Raw genomic sequence first — 27916 nt, forward strand, 5'->3', positions numbered from 1 at the left:
CTGAGGATAAGGATGATACATTTCATCCTGTCAAAAAGATAAAACAATACAAACAATACTGCAATAAAATTAATAGATTTTAATCAACTTAGTTGTTGTTTTGTTGTTTAGTATAACCACAGCCTTAGAATAACTTAATTCTTTTACAGAGTACCGAATCTGTATTATTTTAGGACAAAATAATTTATTGCTCTGTTTCTATGATTAAAAGGGGAAAAAAACTAAATTAGACTAATATAATTTTTTTTTTGCTTTTTTGAGAGAGAATAGAGAAAAAGCCACATACGTGTAGTCACATTAACACCAGAAACTTCCTCTTTCTAATGTCTAGTCTAATATTCTGGTAGCACTAACGAGTCTTAAAAACGACCTTGGGCTTAAATACATTTCATTTAAACGGACTGACCACTGACCATGTTAAATAACTTTTCTTTTACGGTGTGTATTTTTACTCAGGATGCCCGTGTGCTAATGACTACTGTGAATTATTAAGCTCTAGATGCAGCTCGCTGAATTTACCTATTTTGATGGGAAAGCCCACGTTATGTGTAATACGCATTTAGTTCAACCTTTTATTAATTGGTTGCCAAATATGTTAACAATTATTATCGTCCCCCCACACAAGAATACCTCATTAGACCACCGATGTGGTAAAATACACCGGGCACGTTAGTATCACAAAACCTTGAAAACGTAAATTAAAATAATTAAATGTTAAAAGCATGTACATTTAAACTTAACATAATTTAAAAATTCGAATAATTTGCCCTACCGGACCAATAACAAAACTTTAAAAAGTTTTTGAAATTTTGATAAACCTAAACAACGAAAGCAAAATAAAACAGTTTAAACTCTAAGGATAATATCTACCAATATTTGTTAAAAAAAACAACCCTCGGATTAGATATAATTACCATTTTCACAATATATCATATATGTATGAATGCATTTATGCTTATTAATAACAGCATAAATGTGCCAAGTGCTTTAATGTTGGTTGTAAATAGTGCATCAGTAATGTAGGTGTTAACTTCTGATCTACTACTGGTTCGATTTCTACTGTACCAAACTTAAAATAGTTGAATATGCCTATTATTAAATCGTGTACTAAATGATATACGGTTCTGGCTTATATCTGGGCTATAACTGTATAGAAGTAAGCTATACTTAGACCACGACAGACAGATGTTAATAAGAATTTTTTTCTCACGGTTAATTTAATATAAGCTCTAAATCAATTTCTGGGTAGTATTTGGGATGTTTTCAGGAACGATAAAAATATTACCAGTTTAATCTACTGTAAATGCTTTAAATGTGTTTTGTCAGAAAAATAATAAATAAATGACTACAACGACAATCAAATGGAAAACAAAAATATTTAAAGAAGATATTGTTTGATTTAGTGCAGGTACTGTTATACATAAATAAGATAACAACAACAACAACAACAATAATAATAATGAGCATTATTATTATTACCGGTATTATTATTATTATTATTAGTAGTAGTAGTAGTAGTAGTAGTAGTAGTAATAGTAGTAGTAGTAGTAGTAGAAGAAGAAGAAGAAGAAGAAGAAGAAGAAGAAGAAGAGGAGGAGGAGGAAGAAGAAGATTCTCGTGCATTACATTTACTTTGAAATATATTATAAGATTTATCCGACCAAAAATTATGCATTTGACTGCCTGTCTATACCTCTACCTACATATCTAGCTATCTACATATCTAGCTATATATATATATATATATATATATATATATATATATATATATATATATATATTTTTTTTTTTTAAGAGAAAATATTGCTTAGGTGTTCATATTCAATCACACGACAGCTAAATAAATAAACCCGAAAATATGGAAACTGTTTCCCATAATGAGTACTCTAACTGTCTACAGAGGGAATCGTCCCATTTGTGGGACAAATTAATGTCTGAAAAGAAGTAGATTACAGACCCACTAATCCGATTTTCTTAACTGTAAAACCAAATTTTACAAAAATAACTGTAAAATATTATTACCCAGATTGCCTTAATTGTATTATTATTTTAATCTGACAGCAGTACTGCTGAATCTTTTCTCAGGTTCACAATGAATAAAAGTTATGATAAAACGTCAAAATCTTTCTGAAGACCTATACTCAAGAATATATTAAGCTTTAGGTATCAATTCTACCTAAGAGAGGCAATAATGGCTTTTAAACGTCTTTCAAAATCTATCATAAAGTCATCCAGTTATTTTCCTCAGTGTTGTGGCTTACACGCCTCTTCATTTTCATGCTGAGATGTCCTACAGTGTCTGCTCTTAAAGACAAATAAGTCATCACACCATCTTAATAATGTAATTAAGTGTCTTATCGCCAACACAAATATCGCTAAATCAAATCTACCGGAAATCTATTACTTCAAATCTGTTAGATCTACTCCAAATATATTTCCATCGCCTACTCTTATACAATTATTTTAAACAACTAACTTTGAAATAACAACTAACCAGAAGCAAAAGTTAAATAAATCATGAATGGCACAAGGAGGATTCAGTCCAAATTTAGATTAGGCCACGTCGATTCCCAAAATGTTCTAAGGAGCACATATGAGCTTACTTATTTGGAATAAAGCAAATCACATTTTCTCACTCTCTTTATATTATATGAGAGAGACAGTGAAATATAAATGGGGCAAAAAACCATCTGAAATCTGTGTTCCAGATCGGGGTGGTCAGGCAAGTGTAGTCTTTGCCAACAAATCGGCTCCTAACTCATTTTAAGAACAGCTCTAAAAACTGATCCAGGGTTTTTGGTATTTTTTCTCGTAACGCTAAATAGGTTTATAGGTTTAGGTCAGAACAATATTAGACCAATTTAGCAGCACTTTTTAGGAGGCCTTCGAAAGCGATGTATATTCTGACTTTTCAGTAGTTCACTATTATTATTATTATTATTATTAAATTATTAATGTAATAGTAGGATGAGGTAATAGTGTTTGTAGTTGTAGTAGGAGTAGTATGACAGTACAACATCATCACCAGCATCAGCATCATCATTATCATCGTCATCAACAACAGCAACAACAACAACAACAACAACAACAACAACAATAATAATAATAATAATAATAATAATAATAATAATAGTTATAGATGTAGTAGTAGATGTCGTTGTAAATATGCTATACTAAAGTGGAAATTTAACTGAATCGTGTTCTTATTACTGCTCGTATCAATCACGTAACAAATGTTTTACTGGAAATTTCACAACATAACTTACTGTAATTCTCTTCTCTTCTGTTTCTCGTCTAAGTTCTACAAACGAACGAGATAGGCAATCGTGAACTTGATGTCTGTAAGCTTTTTTAAACAAATGAGTTTTCTTTTTGTTATATTTACCTTCGAAAACTTTAAGACAGTTTAATTTACAGTTGGCTACAAAATAAAATCATCTGGTAATTAGCGTATATGTTCTTTCAGCCAACTCTAATTACTGTTTTTCAGATCCAGACTGAAGCTCGTTTCCTATGTCTCTCTGCAATTGCTGTAGTGCGTCTGACACCTTAACCAAGTTGGCTGATTGGTCAGAATTGGGGAAAAAAACCAGTAAAGAAAACCCAACAGATCAGTACCTGTTTTCATCCCCCTGTTTTTTTTTTTTTTTACAATGCTGAGAAAGATGTGTGGTCGTTTCCTGTCAGACGGTCAAAGGCTTCAGTGACACGGAAAGCGCCTTGGCTAGACTGCAACTTTCAACTTGACCTTGGCCTCCAGCCGCGCCTAAACTCTTCTGGAGTCTGGCTCTGCCAAATTCTGGGCAGAAATACCGCAAATTCTTAAAATGTACAGTTCAATAGGTGAGTGTGATTTGCTGTAGCCAATGTGACAATTTTATGAAGGACTTCGCCGCTTTCTTTGATTCGCTGTCACTGGCCCTATATTTTCCACCACAACTTCGAATTATTAAAGTGGTATTAACTGGAAACAAGTTCAGCTGGTCATTATAGTTTTCATTTATGATATCAAGTTTCATCCCTGCATTTCAGAGCAAATGTTCCCTTGGATTTCCTAAACGAGGAAAGGAGGCCTATAACAAAATGTAAAATGTGTAACACTGGTGTAATTTTGTCATCTACCAGCATGTTATGATGCAAGTCATGAAAATGTTTCTTTATACACTGAAAATGCATTAGCATCTGGGCAGTGCGTTGAAAAAACACCGAAAATTGCTCACAGCGACATTGCTCTTGAACCTGAAAAGCCTGTCATTTGAAAGTGTTCAGTTTTGAGAAGGTTGAAAAAATATTTTTTTTCACAAATATTAACAGCCAGATATATATATATATATATATATATATATATATATATATATATATATATATATATATATATATATATATATATAAATTCTGCCAATCGAACTATACAGAGATTAGTTTAGATTTTAATAGAACTCCACTTGGTTCCAGTCAAACGTTAAACTACATATAATTAGCCTCTCTTCTTTATCTCACTTCATCGGTGAAAAAAAATCATGCCCGTGCTTTGCATTATCTTCTGCCTTGCACGCTTATCGTCCTCCTTTGCATATCACGTGCTTCCCTTCGTCCAATAACCGTTTGCGTTTAGTCTGCACGGGCGCGTGAGCGTCGCTTTACTCTCTCAAGTTCACCGTCGCATTTTTTCAGTCGTGGGGATTCCTGAAAGAGCTGGAAAAGGCTCAATGTTGGTCGTGCTATGACAGCATCTCTGCTCCTCCATTCCCGCTGGATCGAGCCGGTGATGTTTCTCTGTGACAGCGGCTGCTCAGACGACGTGAGCAAGAACATGGAGGGATTCGCGGGAGGCAATTTCTCCGCCAACCAGTGCCGGAATCTTGTGGCCCACCCGACTTCTCTTGCTCCCGGTGCGCCCTATGGATCGAGTGAAGTACCTGTATCTGGCGTGACGGAACCTGTCAAGCAGTGCAGCCCGTGCTCGGCGGCGCAGAATTCCCCCGGTGCTGCTTCTTTGCCCTATGGATATTTCGGTAGTGGCTATTATCCGTGCCGAGTATCACATCACGGCGCAGTGAAGTCTTGCGCGCAGCCTGCCGCTTACGCAGATAAGTACATGGAGACGTCTGTCTCCGGAGAGGAGTTTTCTTCTCGAGCTAAGGAGTTCACTTTCTATCAGGGCTACTCGTCCGGACCTTACCAACCTGTGCCCAGTTATCTGGACGTGCCAGTGGTGCCTGCTCTAAGCTCTGCTCCGGAACCGAGACACGAGTCAATTTTGCCCGTGGAAACTTACCACCAGCCTTGGGCCATCACGAACAGCTGGAACAGCCCTGTTTACTGCCCAAAGGAGCAGACCCAATCAAGTCATCTCTGGAAGTCTTCTCTTCAAGGTATTAGGCCTAGTTAGCCAATGCATTCATTTAACCTATCGTTTGATCATTATAACATTTCTGAGTAAACTGTGGTGAAATGTGAATCAATATTTAACTGTATTATGTGAATATGGGCAAAACATTATTAACCTACATTAATGTGCAACGTTTTGCAGCGTTAGGGTTAAACTATATATCGAATACAGCTTTTACAGTTCAGCTCCCTTAGTTCAGTTCAGATCAGTTTTTATATATATATATATGTATGTGTGGATGTATGTGTGTGTGTGTGTATCAGTTCAATTTGACCTCGATGTGTGTCTCCTTTACCCCATATATATATTATGTAATATATATATATATATATATATATATATATATATATATATATATATATATATATATATATATATATATATATACATATATATTATATAAGATTATTAATAAGAGATTATCTGGATACAACCTATTCGTACGTATTTTCCTGTTAGTTTTTGCCATCGATTTAACCCTGAATTTTTTTTTTCGGCCCCTAGACAATGTGTCAGGAAGTGATGGCGCTTCCATTCGACGCGGGAGGAAGAAGCGCGTGCCCTATACCAAAGTCCAGCTGAAAGAACTGGAGCGCGAATATGCGGCCAATAAGTTCATCACGAAGGATAAACGGAGACGGATATCTGCTCACACAAACCTAACCGAGCGTCAGGTCACCATCTGGTTTCAGAACAGGAGGGTAAAGGAGAAGAAGGTGGTCAACAAATTCAAGAGCATCACTTAAGGGGCTACAAAATTTGAGACGGACAGAGTGAAGGAGACACTTCGTTATTTATTATGTTCCTCTGGGAGTGACTGTGCTGAGATGTGTAACCTATATCTTCCATGCAAGAAAAAAAGAACATTCTGCTTAACTTTGAAGACCTTATATGTTACACGGTGATCGTGATGAGGAAGCAAATAAACTGACAAAACATTTGTATGCCTATACACAATTTATTTGTTTTTGTGGCAGTGCTACCAGCCACATAAACTCCGTTTCGTATTGAAACATGAAACCATTGTGTTAATTGTAATTGCGCGGGAGACAAATGCTGTGTCTAGGCTCAGTAACATGAAGCTACAATTAACCCAATGTTGCAAGAACATGTTGTTAAGGCTATAGACCAGAGGTCATCTACTCCAGTCCTGGAGGTCCGGAGTCCACCACAATTTTGTGATTTTCAGGCTCAAAGACACCTTATTCTGGAACTGATGACCCCAGCTACAGACCGCCATCACATTATAGTTTATGTAAATAAATAAACATTGTCTTAGATATGACTACATAGTATCTTAAATATTTTAGGTAGAAATATAATTGTTCACAGTTTGTTCAATGTTTGTACCCCGCTAGGTCTCTAGTCCAGGTTGTTTATGGAGCAAGCTCCTATTTGTTGCTGAAAACAATATTCCAATAAAACTCCCAATTTTAATATTTCCAGAAAGGATTGAAAATGCTCATTGTTATACATAGGTAATTTGAGCATTGTAAACGTGTTTTTATCTCTCAATATATGCTTATATTTCGAGATACAGGCAGAAAAGCTAGAAAAAAGACAGCATTTATATGACAAAAAATGAAACTTGAATGAAAACCACAATGTTGCCATCTAGTGGTAGACTTGAGTCATTGCATCTGGAAAAGAAGGAGCTTTCGGGATTAAGGTGAAACCTAAAATTAAACACGGGGACTTTGTACAGATCTATATGCAGTGTAAATCATACTATTTAAGTGTAATATCAGGGCAGTGTACGGAAGTAATAATCAACATGATACAGTAAATAAACAGGTATGGGTATTGCACACAACAAGATAAGACTCGGGACAAATCAGACAACCGGGGAACACAAATTATTATTATCGTAGAATAACATTTCCCTATGTAAATCACATAAATCGCACTTTTGTCATCAGACGTTGCCTCTGTGTTTTGGGAAGGGGGAAAGACGTAATGGATAAGACACTCATTCAGACATACTTTCCGCTGTACAAAAGTAGGGTACAAAAGAAGTTTTACAGAACATTTTCACTCAAGTGCTGAGTGATATGCGGTTCATTCTGTCGTAGTGACAATATCATATCCAAGACAATTAGTCATCCTTAGGAGTTGTCAACCCTATTGTGTTGTAATTTTGTGAGGCCTATTGTAATACTGATTGCAGTAATGCAGACCTATAATAACAGCTAGATTTAATTATATAATGCTATTTTTTTTAGCAATACACAACATAAGCTGATGGGCCTAATGAGGTCCATAACATAATTCAAACATTTTTTTCTGATTTCTCATGAAATAAATAAGTTAAATGTACATAAACCTGGGAAAATAGTGTAATCAGACATCAAAATCTCACGAAACAGAAAATTATATTCTGTTCGACTTTTTAAAAGATCACTTTCCCACAAGTTTCTTTTTTTGCTGTTTATTCATTTAGGCTTTCTAACATGTAAAATAAAAGAGAAACAGATGATGCGATAAAACACAAATACGCAAAACTTAAAAAGACATAGAGTCAGTAAACAGTCTTTGATTCTAAACTAAATGGCAAAAAATTTTTTTTTTAAATAATGTTTAAATATAAGTCACATTATAATCCTATTATCCATTATAATCCTAATGATGATCCTAAACAAGAAAAATCATATGATTACCTGCTAAATAAACAAGTTTTGTAAATAAATTTTTGAAAACAGTTTTGCACCTTGGTCTTACCATATGACACATCCTTTAAAGTATTTCCAGAACATACATATTTTCTTCCTTTCTTATTAAAAAGTCTAAAATCTTTGCATCGAAATCTTAACATACTTTTCGAGTACCTGTCAATTTTGTGATTTTAAGATCTTTATTGCAGCTATTAAGTTTAGAGCATCAAGAAGTATGACACAAAGGATAAACTCGTATACATTTATGGACTATTTTGTTTTAAACCTTCTTACTTTTATTTTGTGACATGTAAACAACATATTATGTTAAGTTGACTAAAGGCCCAATTCCAAGGTCCAAATGTAAGCCAGAAACTAATAATGGAACAGTAAGGTTCAGATGAATCAACATCGTCTAAATATTGAATCAAACGTGTTTTAGACAAATGCGTCTTTTAAGGTAAAAAACAAAACAAAACAGTGTTTAAAAAAGAAAAAGGAGGACACCAGGGTGGAGATGACAGCATTACATTTTTATTAATGATTCTACTCATTTCATTAAGTTAAAAAAACAAAAACAAAACTGCACAAAGTAATGTAGAACCTTCAAACACTAAGATGCAGGAAACAAGAAATAAAAAAGAAAGAAATTGGGGCCGTATGTTTTCATGGTAGTTTAAATGAACGTGGTCAGCTTTTGAAGTGGTGAATAAAAAGCGACTTAAAAGACAAAACACTGCAAAGAATTTTCCCACACTTGTCTAATCAAATATATGTGCGCCAAATGTACCTATTTGTATTCGGTAACCGCTATTTTAATGGTGTAGTAAATAGTGTCTCTATGTGATCCCATCAGTGATGTTTCATCAGCGTCTCAGTTACAACTATACACAATAAATATATTAGATGATGGAAGATGTCGAGTGCATTTAGTACAAAAAAACGAAAAACAAAAACAAAATCCGTTTCAGTTGCAAGCAGCAAACTTTGCAAGTTGTAGACAATTATTCCAAGTGTGCTGATCAAGTTGATCAAGATCAAGATGTCTTCTTCAAATTATTTGTCACAAACATTGTTCATTTGTATTTATATATATATATATATATATATATATATATATATATATATATATATATATGATTGGATGTTGCACATGAGGTCTCAGTGAAAAGTGAAAACACGCGGACGTTCCCCTCCTAGGCCCCTGCACTGCAGCAGAAACATATCACAGAAAATGAACCAATAAGCAATGATGCAGGAAAGTTCCCGGATAGAAAGAAACAGGGCGTTTGCTGCCACCCAAAGGTGGAAATAAAAACAGCATTACTTTTTTAAAACTGACGGTGCACCTATCATTTACTCGCTGTTGTACATGTCTTTTAAGGTGATTCATATAATAAAATAAATCATACAGTAAATAAGGCAAGTAATGCAAGGTGATCTGTTCTGAACTTTATTAAGGAGACAGAAGACAAACACATCCAACATTAATGAATCATTGATCCAGATTCGTACAAACTATTTGAACCACTCAGAGAAAACCCCATTATGTTATTCACTGCACATATTTTATTTCTAACAGTTCCACAGTAAGGTTAATTATGTTGCTTCTTCTCCTACCTCTAGCACATCAGTGTCTACTTTTATAATACTGCTTCTATGAAATCGCTACCATTAATTGTTAGTATGCGACTTGATTGTCTACTAAAAATATGCTACCTTGTCAAGCAAGTACGTCTTATACCAAACTGATAAAACTGGTTCTGATTATTAATGAATTACATATACATCTGATTCATTAAAGGGTATTTTTATGTACCATAGATTTATTAAACAACACCATATTAACATCTCATCTGGTCGTGATCACATTTAAAGCTAAATATAAAACGTTGTTACTTATTGTGTATAAAATAAAATAGCATTACTTAAAGCCATTTACACTCGTTTAAATACTAGAATTATTTTAATGTGACATTTTATAATAATCAGACGCAAAAACAACAGCAACAACAACAACCACAACAACAAAAACAACAACAACAACAAAAACCTTTAGCGAAACAAAAAGAATATTACATTTATTATGATACAATAATATCAAATTCAAATACAGATACATTTGATTCGGCTCATATTAGATTCAAATACACCTTAGATTCAAATATATTTTTAAGATTAATTTTGTTACAGGATTTTTGACCGGCACCTGTTGTACAAATGGACAGGGTTTGAATTTTCGCTTTTACAAAGCGAAATTATTTCTTTTGGATATCATAACCCATTTAGAAAAGAATATAATTCCGTGAGAGACATAGACATATGGACACGATATTTATATTTCTGACCAAATTAATTAAGCCAATGTGAGATAGCGATAGTACAAAAAAGAAATATAAAGACAAAAAACGAAGATCATTCTCTCCAAGGCGCATTCTCCTTTAAACCAAGAAATTATGGAATTAAAAAGAAATAATCCTGAAACTGGGAATATTTAGCACTCATGTCCTTCTAGCTCCTGTCACCTTGCACCTGAAAAGACTATAAATTGAAATCCTCCGTATACTCAGGATCCGGTTCGAAGGGCTTTAGGTATTCTAAAATAGTTCTTAAAAAGATGCGCACTGAAATTTGTGGGTATTTCATTTATTATTATTATTATTATTATTATTATTATTATTATTAGTAGTAGTAGTAGTAGTAGTAATAATAATAATAATAATAATAATAATAATAATAATAATAATAATCCATTCGGTATGCTAAAAGTGTTACACATGCGTAGTATCGGTACATTATTAACATTAATCATATTTTGCGGCGAGCTTAGACTCATGTGAAAGTGTGTTTTCGCCGAATATTATAATATAATACATATTTATTCTATTTTAATACAAAAAATGTTCGCAGTTTAAAGTGAACATGTATTGAATGCGCTTCACATTTATAATAAGCATATTATTTGTTTATATTGTTGCACAGTCTGAAGCTGACGAGGTGGTAACCTGCAAATGAAATTTAAAAAAAGTAACAGAAACAAATATATTTATATATTATATTTATATATAACAAATATATATAAATATATACAATAGATCAACCTTGTAAATGTATTAAAAAGATATCAACTATTCAGAATTAGTAGGCTGTCTACCTTTCGGAGCGGGAACAAGTGCAAGGCAAAGGTTGGGTTTGGGTTCAGACAGTGCCCATGGCCCCCAAACACACCACTAACATCAGCAAAACCTCCCACTCCACAGACACCAAAGAAGCCACGGCAATTCAGTCTGGCTATAACGATTGGACCCTTCGTTTTCGTAACACAAGGGAAGTATTTGTTTTTATCTTTGATGAATCTTATTCAGAATGTATATAAAAACGGTTTTTTTTTCCTGATTACACATTATTTCTGTCATGAGATGTGAAATAAATAACCAACGAAGCAAACGAGTGAATAAATAAATAAATAAATAAATAAATAAATAAATAAATAAATAAATAAATAAATAAAAAGAAAGAATACAAAAACATTGAACTACACTGCACCAATCAATACAATGCCTTTTATGACAATCAAACGAAAACGCAGAAAGGTCCGATCAGTTTTTTTTATTTATTTGTTTTTTATTTACATATCTGTATTTGAATGTACTACTTTTAAACTATACTAAATATAAAATATTTGAACAATTGCTGTATAGTTTCAATCCAATCAATGCAAAAAGAGCGAGAATTTAACCACTCTAAATATGAAAATTAAACCAAATTAAAATACATGAAGGAAATCATTCCAAAGAAGTGATCATTTGTTAACTAAACTCTAGCATAATTAGCAAATAGATATCAGTCACTTCTGTTGTTCCATTTTTGTGAAAGATTGTGGAGAATTTCTAGATGTCTATCCCTTTAAACTGAATATTTATATGTTTATAGGCCAAATGTTTTTTTCTTCCAGGTGTGTGTAAGCGCATGCGTTAATTATTTTACCACACACTACGGGACATGCAAGCAGTCTAGTACAAGATATATATAGTACATATTTTATTATACAAGCAACGAAGCATCTACTTGAAATACTCGATTGAAGAAATAAGTATTCGAGCGCCCCTTGCGTATGTGTTTGGTGATGGGCGCTTTGATATTGTGGACATTTCTTCGATCTTCATTTCCTTGAACCGATGACAAATTACCCTGGAATATAGATGACGCCAATTACTATTACCCGTTCATACCATTTGTATTTGAGTAAAACATACGTACAGTTAAAGTAGCTTTAATAGTAAGACGCAAAAAGGAGTCACTGGGCTATTTTGTTTCCCAGAGAGAATCGCTGTTTATATTGTAAACATGTGCTTGATCTCGCGCACAGGACATTTTTAGGCTCCGTCTACACAAACTGCACAGCTGAACATGAGTTATACCCATATCAACGTGAACGTGAGCTCTCTTATTCAAACGGGCCTGGCTGGCGTAGTAGAGCCGTTCTGTACACTAGTTACCTTCACAACACTCAATAAAAATACTAAAATATTTAACCAATTTAAATATACACAATTTTAATAGATCATTGTTCACAATGATTTTGTATCTGACAATTAAACAGAAACGTTAAAACGCGTGTGTATCCTACCAGATATGTAAGACGAAGCTGGAGGCTCTGTTTAATCTCCCTTTACCCGTGACTTCAGGTCTAATTGAAGTTCACGAAGCCCATGTAGGTGGTGTCTCCTAGTCGCACTCGGCTTGTCTGTGCGGACAATAAGCTACTGCAGCTAAAACCCGCCATAAAAAGAGCCTATATCTCCGGCTGCCTTTAGTGTTGGTTCCCACCCTGCCCTCATTGAAGCTTTAAAAGTCGCAACAGCATGAAAGAAATTTGGCCGTGAATATTACTTAGTGAGTACCTGGAGGAGAAAGTCTAACAAATCAATGCTTAAAGTATGACATTGGAATTATTGAACAGACCGGACTGAAGTTTGTTTATCACCTTCTTTTTCGGGGTATTGTGTTTAAAGCAACCCTCATTTATCCCCATAGGCCTGAACGCCTACATAAGGATACCATCAACCGTCGTTCTCTATGGAGGCCAATGTAATTTTAACAGGGCCGCAGTCCAAGTTAAAACTTTATGGCCCTAAACCGTGTTTAGACCACTCGGTTCCTCCACTACTGCTTGAGGCCAGACACGACAAGACAGCTCTTTCGGTAGTTCTTTCCGGAAAATTCATAGAACCAATGATAACATTTGAATTTTAAATAAACATGCTGATTTCAGCAAGTGGCATTCGATGCATGAAGCAAACGGATAACCTAAAGAATGGCAATATTATGCTCCTGAATTTAGCTGCATTTACACCTCCGTCTGATGCACGACCTGCATTTGCACGGATAAGAGTAGTGAATTAACTTCTGTAGCCTATGACTAATCGACCGTGTTACACATGTTGCATAGGTTCAAATAACTGCATAAAGGCGAATGTATGTAAACCTAGATTTAATAATAACACCTAGATAAACAGCAACGAATGTAAGCAAACTCCACAAACACTTTCCTTTAACCCTTGAAAAATATACCCGAGTGGCCAACCATGTACTATTGCGTTCTATGATAAATTGGTCTGAATAAATTAATTCCCGTAAATGAGTCGTAAAACCAAATAAGAGGGTGGCAAATTGGGAATGGATTTAATGACAGAATTTCCCTTTCAGCAAATAATACCCTATAAAGGAGAAGCTGTGGTATACAAAATTTACAGCAATTCTATGCATGATTGAAAAAGGACAAAGATATAAAATCACATCAGTTGAAGTTCTCGAGCAGTCTGCTCATATTTTTTACAGAGCACATAGCATTTACAGAGACATGACATCGCTCTTTTTCTAAGTAGCTTATTTGGGTGGAAAAAACAAAACAAACGTCTACGGCGAGAAATGCAAATAGACTTTATTTAGTTTACTTGGTTATCAATAAAATGTTTCTTCTTGCAGCACATTTACAAATGCTGGCACAATATAGCCTACACTTAGGAGTAGATGTCAATTTCTGCTCATGGTCACATGACTTTCTGCTCTCTGCAATGGATGGAGATGGATCTCCACGTCACCTCACTGCTCAAAATTTGTACTCGGCGATTGCGCTCCAAACCCACTAGAGCTCTGCTCGGCACAACGATGTGAAGCAGGACCGGCGCTTTGGTACGGGCCATTAGATGATGGATTATGATGAGCGCGTGCCCGTTGGGTCTAATATGTATTTACCTAACTGCACTTACTACGTTTCTGGAACGGACTTTTCCAGCCTTCCTCCTTTTCTGCCCCAGACCCCGTCTACTTGCCCCATGACATACTCCTACTCATCGTCCAGTTTGCCCCAGGTTCAGTCGGTCCGAGAGGTAGCGTTCAGAGACTATGCCATTGACCCTGCCAGCAAGTGGCACCACCGGGCCAATCTGCCACACTGCTACGCACCAGAAGACATGGTGCACCGAGACTGTCTTCCCAACCCGGGGACTTTAGGGGACATGTTCTCGAAAAACAGCTCGGCTGTTTACCACTCGGGTTCCGGCCATGCTTCCGGCGTATATGGCAGCGTCGGAAGGAACGGGGTTTTGCCCCAAGCTTTTGATCAGTTTTTCGAAACGGCTTACGGCAACGTGGAGAATCAAAGCACCGAGCAGGCAGCGAGCAGATCTAATAGCAGTAAAGCCCCTCCAGCAGCTGCGGCAGCACTAAGCTCGGGGACAGAGCCATGCCGGGATCTCGAGGAGGCAGACCGCCGCGAGGAGACCAGCAGTCCCGAATCGTCTTCCGGCAACAACGAGGAAAAATACGCGAGCACAAGTACGTATGAACACTTGAGTCGGTTATGGGAGAAAGTTTGTAATCTCGCGCGCCCCTGTTAAACATTTTATGTGCTGTTTTATAAGCATATAAGGTTTATGGAGGGCCTGTAGATTTACTCTAACAAAACTTTGTTATAAACGCAGGATCACGTGCTTTAAGGTTGAAATTGGCCGTGAATGATAGGGCATTTCCTCTCGAAAGTCATTTAAGTCTTCTTTAGATCTGTGATTTTCAAAACTTACCAGCTACAAAATATGCTAACATTGAAGGAGAATTCAGTGCGCAACTATGATTAGCATTCAGATTTTAGGCAAGATGCAAGTGTATTTAAATCTCAGTTTATTCAACATTTACGCATGGTAAATGTTGTAGCCTACTCAACACAGAACGAAAGTTTTCTTTCAAAGTAAAACTGCAGACAGAAATACATAAAATTTACCTTTCCCCGTTTTTTTTTATTTTTATTATTATTTTTTTTTTTAGCTATTACAACATCCATTTACAACAGTAGTGATAGTGTTGGATAGGATTTGGATGGGAGCAAAGTACACCTTTCTACATTGTAAACTGCAGACACCTCAGCAGTCTGAAATTAACTTAAAACGTGAACATTTAGGTTTATTTCAGTGATCAATAATTGCCTGCTCTATATTTATGTTTTATATTTTTTCCCTCTCAGATGGACAAAAAACCCGCAAGAAGAGATGCCCCTACTCCAAGTATCAAATAAGGGAACTGGAAAGAGAATTTTTCTTTAGCGTTTACATAAACAAAGAGAAGAGGCTGCAGCTATCCAGGATGCTTAACCTCACCGACCGTCAAGTAAAAATCTGGTTTCAAAACAGGAGAATGAAGGAAAAAAAGTTGAACAGAGACCGTTTACAGTACTATTCGGCAAACCCTTTGCTGTAAAGGTTGTGTGAGAGGGAGATAGGGTGAACTTCAAGGTCGCGGCGCCTGCACATTCCAGGAGCGGATCTGAAGGTCCAAAAACCTCATTTCACCATATATAGGCTATGCAATACCGGCGATATTATTATTATTATTATTATTATTATTGTTATTATTATTATTATTATTATTATTATTATTATTATTATTATTATTTCTGCATCGCCATTCACTCAGCAGTGTCAGATACATTTTACAGGGTTTTATTTTTTATTGTTGTATGGCTTTATTTTCTGACGATCGTGTGTACTTTATATTTATAAATCTGATATGTATACCTGTTCAAAACAATGTATAGGGGGGAATTCGTTCTACAGAAGGAAATTCACTTAAAGGAAGGATCATTAATTTGATTGTCTTTATATTGACATCATTGTTTTGCTTATATTTCTTTTTTTGTCATACCAAATTAATTGGTTTATATGGATCATCTTCTACTTGAATTTTTTTTTTTTGCTAGACTTTCATCTAGGCCTAAATGACCTGATATAATGAATACAAAAAGTGTAGGAACTATAAGATTATATGAAGAACAACTTAAAAGCAATAGCCAAGTCGACAAGGACACTGCTTAACATGGTACCATTTCACTACAAATGTTAGGCAAATATCTTTGAATTGTCATACTGTAATTTTTCCAACTTGTGATACATTATGGACTATGCATTCAGAACTCGTATATAAATCGATTCGTGAAAAGAAACAGTCTGTTTTCCTTTCTCTTCTTTCTTTCACCTAATATAGGATCAAATGTTTGATTGATATTTTTTATTGCCGAGGAAGTTCAAATTGATTCGGGGATCAAATAGCTGCCATTATTAATGCCTCGTATCCATTACGGAACTGCCCCAAAACACTGCAGTGGATGTCTTAGTGAATCAAATCGGCTTTAAAACCCCTCGATCCAATTTCGACCTCCCAGACGACTGAATGTATGCTGACAATGCTTTGATGCAAATGTAGCCTACAGTTGTTCTTTAAATAATCGGGAAAACAATACAGTTGAAGCGTATCAATCAAAAATGTGATGACTTTCATCGCAAATACTTAGCATGTAACCTATATTTTACAGTTTCAGTGTGACCTATCAAAGTGCAATACAAGAGATGGTCACAAACCCTGTATAACGGCTTCATGCCACTCTCAGGTCTAATAAATAAAGACGAGCGTGAAGTAATAGCGAGTTCCTCGCGCATCCTTTGAGGCTCTGTGGAATTTGGACGTCCCTCCCCCACCGGCGTTGCTGTAGCAACTTGGCCATAAAACCCATCTTAGTCTGGAGCATTTGTACAATTGGGGTGCGGTGCAATAAACTGTCTGAGAACCAAGGTTATTAACTGTGACTAAGAGCGCGAAAAACAGCGACTGCAATCATTGAAAGCTTGTGTTCACCGACTCTTCCGGCATTTGTCTCAGACTCGTGGCCGGAGTCCTCAGCGATTAGCCTTTCCGAACACTGGAGTTTTCTCCACCAGGTGGCGCCATTCAGCTCAATGTCATTACCGTGGATTTAAAATATACTGCCGAAAAACAATTTACGTCTGGTTCTGAAGATGGACCATGTCCTCATGATATAACAAGGTATTTCAGGTAGGCCAAATATCAAGTTATTGTTAATCTAAGTGCTTGTAGTTACTGGTAAAACTGGTAAATAGATTGCCTGAAACTCCACGATAACTAGATATGTTACACTATGTTACTTATGTCTGTGACAATTTTTTTACAGTGTAACTCATAGGGATTAATATCAATGACAATATAAGTAATTTTAGTTTACCTAAAAACGAGGTTGTTTTAAACAGTATTAAGGTAACGTCTCGCCAAGTACAGTATACACAAGCAAGGCCCGGACCAGTAGGCCAGGATGAATTTCCCAGTTTCAAAGGCTTTACGATATTTACAGTATTGCAATATGAAATAATATGTGTTTATTTCGCGAAAGACTGTTTAGCAGTATCTTAGAAACAAATGCTAAACTAAACGTGCAAAAGACATTGGTGCCGCGTGGAGAAAGAGAAGAAAACCGTGCTGGTTCGTCTTTGATGAAAAAGAAAACATTCCATAGGTATCGATAAGTAATCTTAAACAATTACTATGTAGGGAATATATTCTTTTGTTAATATATAAGGAAATCTCTCTCTCTCTCTCTCTCTCTCTCTCTCTCTCTCTCTCTCTCTCTCTCTGTGTATACATGTGTTGTTCACTGAATATCACTAACGGCATAATTTTGTTGTAAGTAAAACGTCAGACGCAAAATATAGTCTAAGTTTATGTAACTGTATTTGCAAGTTTAGTTTTGCAAGTTATTTGTTTATATATAACTATTATAAAAACTATTATGCTGTTTAATTATCAAACACCAACGGGACGTTTTTAGAAATAGATTAACTATTAAACAAGTATTTAGTTATGCTTTACTGTTACCCTACAGGCTGCATTGTATATCTAAATTTTGTCGGCTTTAAATCTATAAAAACAACGGCTTTTTATATTTAAAGGTCACTTCGCGACACTGTGATTTGCTTACATCATTTTTTCTAATATATGTTTTATCCTTCCTGATTTAAATTATTTTTCTATTTTAAAAAAAATCGGTACAGTAGAAGTGGTAAGTCCAGAAGATACTAGAGACAGACAGACATACAGATAGATAGATAGATAGATAGATAGATAGATAGATAGATAGATAGACGATTAAAATGAATATATTTTATTAAATTCATTTTTGCATTCAAATGTAATAATGTTTTAGAATTGATACATTCAATAAAACACAACGAAAAAAAATCTTTGAACTTGAAAGCGGTTAAATCTGCTCTTCATAACAAAAATAAATTTAAATCTCTGAAGATCAATTGTAATTCGCTTTATTTTATTGCCTTGCTTGATTAGTTAGTCGGTATTATTAAGGTTTACCATTTAACCCAAGCTGTTTTATAGACACATTGTTTTTTATTGTGCTTTTTAAAAAAAAAAAAAAAAAATCTGGGGTGCTCTGGCTGAATTACCAGTGATAATGAACGTGTTGAAAGTGTTAAATTTCCTTTACATGTGTGTCATACAAAAAGAAGTACACGAATACAGTAAATACTTATTTCACTTTCTTGTTCAAAAAATGGTAGACCAAAGTAGAAGCAGTACACAACAGTTAGGCTACGTATTCACAGTGGGAGGGGCTTTTGGCTCCGATGCGTTTTAATTGGTTGTTAGCTCGCACTGAGTTGTACGGTTATCAGTAATTATATTCAGCATGTTTTACCCAAGAAATGACATCCAGAAAGGGTTATCTTCTTCGACCGTCAAATTATACCGCGAAGATGGCATGCTCCGACAGCCCATCTGCAAACTCGTTTTTGGTAGACTCTCTGATAAGCGGCAGAAGCGAAGGAAGTGCTCACTACTACCAAAACGGTGGCGTGTACTTGCCACCCAGCTCCGACTATTCCTATGGACTGTCTAATTGTGGCTATTTTCCCGGACCCAAACGGACTGAGAACCAAAATGTGGTACCTACAACTGGCCCATATATGCAAGGAATGGAATCATGGTTGGAAACTTCGAGGTCGTGTCGCACTGAACAGCTTAGCAGCCAGAGCATTTCCCGGTCGTTCTCCCCTGCCATAAAAGAAGAAAACTCGTATTGCTTCTACGAATCAGGGAAGTGTCTAAAAAACACGGGGACTGAAGACATATCTTATTCCCGGGTGACGGCGAGCGTATGTCCATCAGGGAGTAACAGCAGCGTTCCTGTACCTGGTTACTTTCGCTTGTCACAAACGTGTTCGTCGTCCAAAGGTTATTATCCAAACGACTTGTCTGATTCGAGCCATTTTGCCCGTTTTGAGGAATCTCGTCCAACCCTTTCTGCAGAAACAAATGGGACAGAAATCGAAGAGCCGGCCGCCCAAACAGACGAGGAGAGCCGGAAATCACCGAGCGGCCCCTCTTCATCTCCACAACCACCAGAAAGTGAAGCAGAAAATTCTCAGAAAGCAAATGAAGGTATGTTTTTTTTACTGTATAATGTGTTGGTTGCAATTTCGGCAATCCTGTGACTCAACTACAGTACTCACTGCAGTCATACAGTACCTCTAATGTAAAATCATTTGTTGGGTAATAGGACTTTCAAAGGATTTTTAAAGCTTCCACACCCTACGCGTTGTCATATGGTCAATTTAATAAGTTTTACTGTACACTCCTGGATCAGATTATTCTGTAGAAGTTTTATTATGTGACTAACCATAGTATGCCCAGTCTACTTTATCTGTTCACTACAAGTTGTCTGAAAGTCATCCCGTAAACCTGATGTATGTTATAGTTATATAAATAAATATCTAATTAAACAGAAATACATAGGTCCATATTATATTACATATAACCTATGTTAATAGTTTGTGAAGGTCAGAAAGTTGTTTAATTTGTTAGCATGAAAGCTAATTCAGTGTAATATAGATTGTGCTATTTCATTAGATTAAAAAATGTAATTAGAATATTATTCTCTTGCACTTCTGTTATATACTTCCCTAATCCGTCATAATCCAGGTAGGCTGTTATACACACACACACACACACACACACACACACACACACACATATATATATATATATATATATATATATATATATATATATATATATGTATATGTGTGTGTGTGTGTGTGTGTGTGTATATAATATAATATCTTCATAGAGAATTGTATGAACGACCTCTATCAAAGTTAACAAAACATTAACTAGAGAATAGTTTATTAAAGGTGGATAAATAAACAGTGCAACAGTGCACATTACCTCCTGTATTGCAACTAAGTTCTAAGTTACATGCGTAGATATTGTGTGTTTTTCTACATTATTTAACAGGAGAATGCAAAAGTGACAGTACGGCCAACTGGTTGACGGCGAAGAGCGGCAGAAAGAAGCGCTGTCCGTACACCAAACATCAGACTTTGGAGCTGGAGAAAGAATTTCTCTTTAACATGTACCTGACTCGAGAGAGACGTCTGGAGATTAGCCGCAGTGTTCACCTAACCGACAGACAAGTAAAGATCTGGTTTCAAAACCGCCGCATGAAGTTAAAGAAAATGACTCGAGAAAACCGCATTCGCGAATTGTCGGCAAACTTCAGCTTCGCCTGAGGAAGGAGCTCTGGCGCCCTCAACCAGATAAAGCGCTTGCTCAGATTGCTTTCAAAGCGCACACTTCTGACCTGTACATAATATTAATAATAACTTATTGTGTCGTATATACTACAGTCTGAATCTTTTTATATGTCCGTTTTATTTCACATTTTGGTCCCGGTACCACATCATCATTATTTATGAACTCTGCAAAGTGCATTGGACGTAGTCTACAAAGTGAAGAAAATAATGTTGTTTTATTATTGACAGGTGTATATAAACGGACAGTAGTATGTATTAACTGTATATAATATGGCAGTATTTGCATGATGTAAAATTAATTGCAATTACAATCATGTTTTAAATTTATTGATTGTAAAGTATTGTTAAGAACATGCTGGTGACTGTTTTTGAAACAGCGGTTATGTGACAGAACTAGCCTGAACTGTTTTTGAGATTTCAGTTTTCATTCATCTAAGAGTAGATCAGACAATTTAATCACAGATAACGTTATCTGTGGCTCATTGTTGTGACCTTACAGTATGCCTAGGTGTTTTGGAAGGCCACAAAGAAATGTCCTGCTTGTAGATATCACGGTCACTGAGGTGCAATATGTGGTTCGTTTTCAACGAGGGAACAGAGGAGAAAGTTGATCGATACGATTTATAATTTGCTGCAAAAGAATTACGTTTACAGGCTGTTTGGGCAAAACCTAATAGCTTATCTTTGACAACGCATTCTGCCAATCTTGTGGTATTCTGTGAATTCATTTGAACTAGTAAATATTAAAAAACAAAAAACAAAAACAAAAACATACCTAAGACACGTTTGTAACACCCTTTTTTCAGATGCCTGTGTGTCTGAATAAAAAAATAAATCGTTTACAAATATGAAGTTTGATGTTATTATTATTATTATTATTATTATTATTATTATTATTATTATTCATGTATTTATTTATTTTTGTGTTTATTTTGCTCCAACGGAAACGAGAGGACTGCTGAGTGATTTAGGTAGTTTTATGTTGTTGGGCTCCATTTCGAATCCCCACAACACGAAACTGTCTTAATTGCCTTGCAGTGAATTTCGCCTCAGCATCTAACTCATCTGTTTGAAACCTATTTAATAAACTTAGCATTATACCATTATACGCAACTTTCCAGACAGAATATGTGTGCGTAATTTGGAGACAGAAGCACTACGCTAACGGTATTTTCTTTTGGAGCTGTGTGCTAAATGAAGACTTTATAGGTATCAGTGTATAAACATTAGTTTCACTCTTAAGACCGACAAAACTAGGAGTGTCCTGTAACTGCATTTTTCCGTGGAGTGCAGTAAAGCCACCGCAAGGCCTAGGTTACGATCAATGCACTTTGGCCAAAGCCGTGTGTTTTTGCGTGTGTGTGTGTGGTACTAGGGGACTGTATGCCACGCCTACACCGCCGGATGCTTCCGCCGCACTGTAGAAGCAACACAAAGGCTTTATTGGTGATATTCAGGCCAGACAGCCAAATAACCTGCAGGAAAACAGCGTAATAGCCCTATTATAAACGCAGTCTGTTATAGTACCCAACAATCCACACGCTCAGTGGGACAATGTTAGTAAGGAAAAATTATGCTGTGAACAAACAGAATAGAAAGCTTGACTATACCACGGGCCTTTTTTTCTCAGTTTTTTGGTTATATTCTCCGATTTTATTTCCTCATAAGAGGATCATTCAAAATATTTGCTTAATTACTAATAACTTATGTTGTATGATAGTGATAAATATACTTTTATCAACATTGCTTGTTCTACATGCAATAATGTAATATGTCTGGTTATTATTTGAAACATCAGTGCACTGCTAAAAGCCAGACAAAAGGAATTTTAATAGTGTTAATATTATAAAGTATTCTAAAAATCTATAGAAGCTGCTATTTGCTGCTAAGAAGTGGCTTTCATATATAGGCTAATGCTATTACATTAGCACGAATGAATATATTCAAATATCTACACTTTAACACAAGTATCAACTATGCCATACAACTAGGCCATATCTGTTATCCCATGATTAGTTTCTGTGCTTTATACTATTCAAGTAGCCTATTAGTTGCATTACTAACAGCAACATGTATTAGTATATAAATGTGTATAAGTTTTTTTCTGTTTTGAAAATGGATGGCCTATTTAGATATATTTTTTGTATGGCATATCTACCATCTCCCGAAACTGACATTTCAAAATAATTTGCTAATAAATTTCACCATATTTTTAACATGACAAATTAAACAGCTAATTAAATTTATTTGAAATGCGCCGCAGTAGAAGTACACACGCCTTCTGAGCCCGCAACGATGTTGAAAGACTGCGGTCACTGGCTAGTAGATCATATCTCAACTATTCCATGGCACTTATTGCCGTATAAAACTTACATATGGCTCAAGTAATGATTGTCTTTATTTCTTAAACATGTCTGTAATATTTTATGTCACCTTGTGCTACTATAAACATTACGTGTTGGCTACAAGCAATGTGTGAAGTCTGCAAAATACTGCATTTCTTAGCATCTAGAACATTAACAGCCCGGGGTAATTTAGGTTTGGAAGATTTCTGCATTGTTTCGTGTTATGTGGACGCATTCCTTTTTTAAAAGTAAAAAAATAAATTAAACAAACCTTAAAAATCTGTTTTGTGAGTAATATTGATACATTAATTGTGGTCATGATTGTTTGAATGAAATAGCTTATATATTTATTAATATAAAAAAGAATAAACCTAATTGCACAAATAAAACCAAATTCGCTCACATAGAAGCATAGAGCCCTGCCATTAACAATTTTACAGCAAAATGGAGGCTATGTGAAGCTCTGGTTTAGGCGACCCCTTTATTGTTCTCTCCTATGGTCACGTGTCCGTGTCATCCAATCCTGTCTCGGCCGCCGTTCAACTTATCAAAGGTCTGTAGTTCACAGTGAAGTCGACCGTTCCTAGATTTGCAGATTCCGCGCTTGTGTCTATTCTGCGGTGAGGATTGTACGCACGGTCGTGCCTGTGTGCGTTGTTTTTTTTTTGTTATGTCGACCCTGGGCACTCTGGGTTACTACGCCGACTCGCACATTCCTCACGAGGACGATGATCATTTGGCGCCGCGGTTCCCAACTGCACCGGCGATACAGAGCCAAGCTCGAGAGCCATCTCTGTCTGAATATGGTGAACCCGATTCGTACCCTTTCCAAAGCAAGTCGGCTATTTTTGGCGCGTCGTGGAGCCCCGTGCCCGTGCAGCCGCCGGGCGGTACATCTATCGCATACCATCCTTACATACATCAACCGTGTCCGACAGCCGAGTCGGATGGAGCGTCTGCGCGCGCCTGGGCGCTCGAGTCGCTTTCTGCGTCCGTGCCTTTCGCCGGATTATCGACAGATGTACATCACGATATTAAACTCGAGCCCTTGGTCGGAAGCGGTGAGTGCACCACGCTTGATGCACGGACTCTAATGGCCCCTGATGCTCAAAACAACGCGAACCCTGCGGTGAAGGAGGCGGATCTGAGCCATGCGGATGTGACAGAGCCAAGCGACGAGAAAACGTTAACGGAGACTAAACCGGATCTGGACCCGAGTAAGTGCAGCTCTATTTCATCTGGCTTCCAGATTTTTTAATAGTTTAAATCGTTACCCAGCGGCACAATTATACTTCAAGGGTAACTTCAACGCGGCATACTGTAAATTAGAAATCAGTGGTGTGTCTGCAGACAGCACGGTGCACGGCCAATGGTAGCATCTGTTCCCTAAATTATATAGCATTGTAATCTAAAACTAACGGATGGTTTAATCTTTTTGCACCAGCCTGTTTTCACAAAATATGCAGATTATTTCCTGCATGTCTAAATTTGTTGGTTAACTAGTGTTTATTGAATTTATTTAGTTTTGAATAGGGTTGATATTTTATAATCCTCCAGTTTGTTATAAGGTCAGTATTACAATTTGGTGTGCTGGGTGCCACAATTTTTGACAACAAAGAGCTATACTGTGATTGCTGTCTTCAAATGTTCCTTATTTTCGTATGACGGCTTTCGACCATATCACATCCCACCCTCTTGTTCCGGACAAAAAGTTTAATTAGTGCCATAAACCATATTGGACACGATTCAGAATTATTTGCCCACAAATTTCAAAGGCCTTATTTTCACATATGCTTAACGGTGAATAGAAAGAAAAACTTAATGCCCTCGCAAAATATTTTGCACAAAAAATACGCATTGTACCGTCAAAAAACAAAATAAAACAAACTAAACTAAAATAAAATAAACTAATATAAAATAAAAGGCTAAAACACAGGAAACAGTCTGCTTACTTTGAGCAGGCATTTATTAGGCTGTACATCTTTCCTTTGCAGGCTAATCGCGCACCAAACAGCCACAGGTCATAAAATGGCCGCAGTCTATTCCTGAGGGCAATATCACTACCTCTGTTTTCCTTTTCCCGACCCTTCTTTCAGATAACCCTGCGTCCAACTGGCTACATGCGAAGTCCACGAGAAAAAAACGCTGCCCATACACTAAGCATCAGACTCTCGAGCTGGAGAAGGAGTTTCTCTTTAATATGTACCTGTCTCGTGACCGTAGATACGAAGTGGCAAGACTGCTAAATCTCACCGAGAGACAAGTTAAAATATGGTTCCAAAATCGTAGGATGAAGATGAAGAAATGCAACAAAAATCGCCCGAAAGACATCTGAAGTTAAGGAATACTGAGTGCACACTGCAGTGTTTTGGACAGCTTTCTTTCTGCGCACCGGTTTTGTGTTATGCCTCTACAACAGCAGAAACAACAACAGCAACAAAATTATTTTCCCAACATTTTTCGGTGTGAGAATGTGCCGGTGTAATGATTGCGTTTTGTTATAAGGCTGTTTGTTAGTCCTCGTGTCGTGTTTGCTTGTGGTAGGTCCAAGTGTTTATAATTGTGTATATTTTGAGCCTCATCCAGATATGAGGAACTTTCCATGTAGGCTACTGATTTCAGGGACATATACTAAATGCTCGATATATTTAATATTGTTGATTTGCATGAGTGTCAGTTGCTTTTTAAAATGCCAGAATGACTTCTGTCCAGATATTTAATGTTTAATGTAATGTTTAATGTAACTACCTAGATGTATTTGAACTACCTATTTGCAGTATGAAAATAAGTGTTTTGTCATTGAGACATTGGTGAATTTTGTATCATAAACATGCTTGAATTTTTTTGTGACTGGAAAAAAAGCCTGTACACATAAATACCTCAAATCATCAGTTAGCTTAGCCATTTTCAACTGAAAGTTCATCTGTGTAGATGACAAATAAAGTTTAGAAAATTTAATAGTTTGTTACTGCTCTATTTCCGTTTGAAAAACAGCATCACTGAACTTTTAAAAAATAATGTATTTGTTTTTACATGAAAAGACATTTACAATAATTACTGTTATGCACTGCTATCAGTGATAATAGTAATAGAATAGAATAATTTATATGAATATCTTATATAAGAATACATTTATACAAGAATCTTTAATTAGGATTTAATTTAGGATATAAGGGATTTGAATTATGTGGTAGTCTTAAACCTGTACTGGGTTTCAAAAAAGGAAAAATGTTACAGCTTAAATCTGCTCTACGTCACGTTTACCGTCCCATATTCAACTTTTCACTATTTATATATCACAACAAATTCCCTGTTTCGTGTCTCGTTTGTGTCACATAAATCAGGTTTAGTTTGTTGTCCGTGGACAGGCTTGAGTGTGTTATGTGTACGTGCATTCGCAAATGATATTGGTGACCATACCGACAATAAACCACAATCACAGTCTTAACAGTTTATGGGGTGCAAAGTGATTGAAGGCCGACCTGTAGGAATTTTTCAAACGCCACTTCCTTATCGTCATCAATATAATAACACACACGGACTATGTTGTGTGACAAACATGGGGTGTGAGCAATTATAGAAGCAGCGGTCTACCGCATATAGGTTGCATCATAAAACTTTAACACACAAAAAGGGCTTAAACACAAATTCCCTCGCGCACATACAAACACAGGCACCCGCAAGCATCTTCTTTGAAGGCATATTAGAGATTTTAGGTCACAGTAAGGTACAGTAAGAAAGGTTATCATTTTATCTGTCTCTAACAGCTGTTAAGGAACAATGATTTGGAGACATTCTCTTGATTATTGCACTACAGGCTGTGCCTTCAAAGCTATAGGCACAGACAGCACCATAAAACCCGAGGCTTTCCGCACTGTCTGGCTTTTTCTCTGCTAATTACTTTATTACAGCAACAATGACGACACTCCTGATCGGGTCGTCCGTTTGTTAACAACAGACAAAAGCAAAGAGAAAAAAACAGACATTTTGACCCAACGCCCCTGTGAGACTTGCGGTTTGCTCTAGCCAGTGTTCACTAATACTCATAGTTTTTTCCAAGAACAATTTGAAAATTCTTCAATAACAGTAGAAAATATTCAACTATTTAAGGATAGCCTATCAAATGAAAAAAAAAAACAAAAAAAAAAAAACAAAAAAAAAACAAAAACCCACCCAAAAACCTAAGGCATTATATGCATGCCCAAACAGGAATCGTGAAAAGACAGGAAGCTTTTGGATATCAAAGAACGAACAACAATTAAAATCAGATTTCCAGCATTCAGCAATACAAAAAATAGTAGACATAACAACATTGAGCATAAATGCGTTAAGTTTGATTCCAATGGCAGTCTACGGCAGAATACTTTAATGTGAGTATTAGTATTTGGCTTCTTTGACGCATATTATCTAGGCTATAATTAACAGTCGAAAAAGATGGAAGCCATCGCTGTTACCCATAATACCCGCCAGGTGGAGACAATGTCCAGGTCAAAACTTACAACAACAAATTTGCCTTTCAGAAGGACAAATGAATCTAATCAACGCCAACTTGACTGACCCAAAGGATGCATTTTGTGT

The 27916-nt window shown here is 36.2% G+C and overlaps 4 protein-coding genes across 5 annotated transcripts; all 4 read left to right on the forward strand.

The window, feature by feature from the left end:
* Nucleotides 1-4624: 4624 nt before the first annotated feature.
* hoxa13b (homeobox A13b) lies at nucleotides 4625-8164 on the forward strand. The gene is made up of 2 exons (XM_058397306.1): nucleotides 4625-5375; nucleotides 5897-8164. Exons 1-2 carry the CDS (start codon nucleotides 4724-4726, stop codon nucleotides 6136-6138), a joined length of 894 nt encoding a protein of 297 aa, XP_058253289.1. The 5' UTR covers nucleotides 4625-4723; the 3' UTR covers nucleotides 6139-8164.
* A 5925-nt stretch (nucleotides 8165-14089) lies between these two features.
* On the forward strand, nucleotides 14090-16843 carry hoxa11b (homeobox A11b). The gene is made up of 2 exons (XM_058397320.1): nucleotides 14090-14883; nucleotides 15566-16843. The coding sequence occupies exons 1-2, from the start codon at nucleotides 14253-14255 to the stop codon at nucleotides 15796-15798; spliced, it is 864 nt and encodes a 287-aa protein (XP_058253303.1). The 5' UTR covers nucleotides 14090-14252; the 3' UTR covers nucleotides 15799-16843.
* Nucleotides 16844-18634: 1791 nt separating this feature from the next.
* On the forward strand, nucleotides 18635-21822 carry hoxa10b (homeobox A10b). 2 transcript variants are annotated; one of them, XM_058397294.1, is made up of 3 exons: nucleotides 18635-19632; nucleotides 19708-19839; nucleotides 20695-21822. In XM_058397294.1, exons 1-3 carry the CDS (start codon nucleotides 19104-19106, stop codon nucleotides 20967-20969), a joined length of 936 nt encoding a protein of 311 aa, XP_058253277.1. In that variant the 5' UTR covers nucleotides 18635-19103; the 3' UTR covers nucleotides 20970-21822. The 2 variants fall into 2 exon arrangements, with proteins under 2 accessions (XP_058253277.1, XP_058253268.1); XM_058397285.1 differs by having other exon boundaries at nucleotides 18648-19839; nucleotides 20695-21821.
* A 186-nt stretch (nucleotides 21823-22008) lies between these two features.
* On the forward strand, nucleotides 22009-27409 carry hoxa9b (homeobox A9b). Its single transcript, XM_058397334.1, has 2 exons — nucleotides 22009-24555; nucleotides 25435-27409. Exons 1-2 carry the CDS (start codon nucleotides 24009-24011, stop codon nucleotides 25671-25673), a joined length of 786 nt encoding a protein of 261 aa, XP_058253317.1. The 5' UTR covers nucleotides 22009-24008; the 3' UTR covers nucleotides 25674-27409.
* The last annotated feature ends 507 nt before the right edge of the window (nucleotides 27410-27916 follow it).

The sequence above is a fragment of the Hemibagrus wyckioides genome, linkage group LG01 (genome assembly GCF_019097595.1).
Source record: "Hemibagrus wyckioides isolate EC202008001 linkage group LG01, SWU_Hwy_1.0, whole genome shotgun sequence".
In the NCBI taxonomy this organism is placed as follows: domain Eukaryota; kingdom Metazoa; phylum Chordata; class Actinopteri; order Siluriformes; family Bagridae; genus Hemibagrus; species Hemibagrus wyckioides.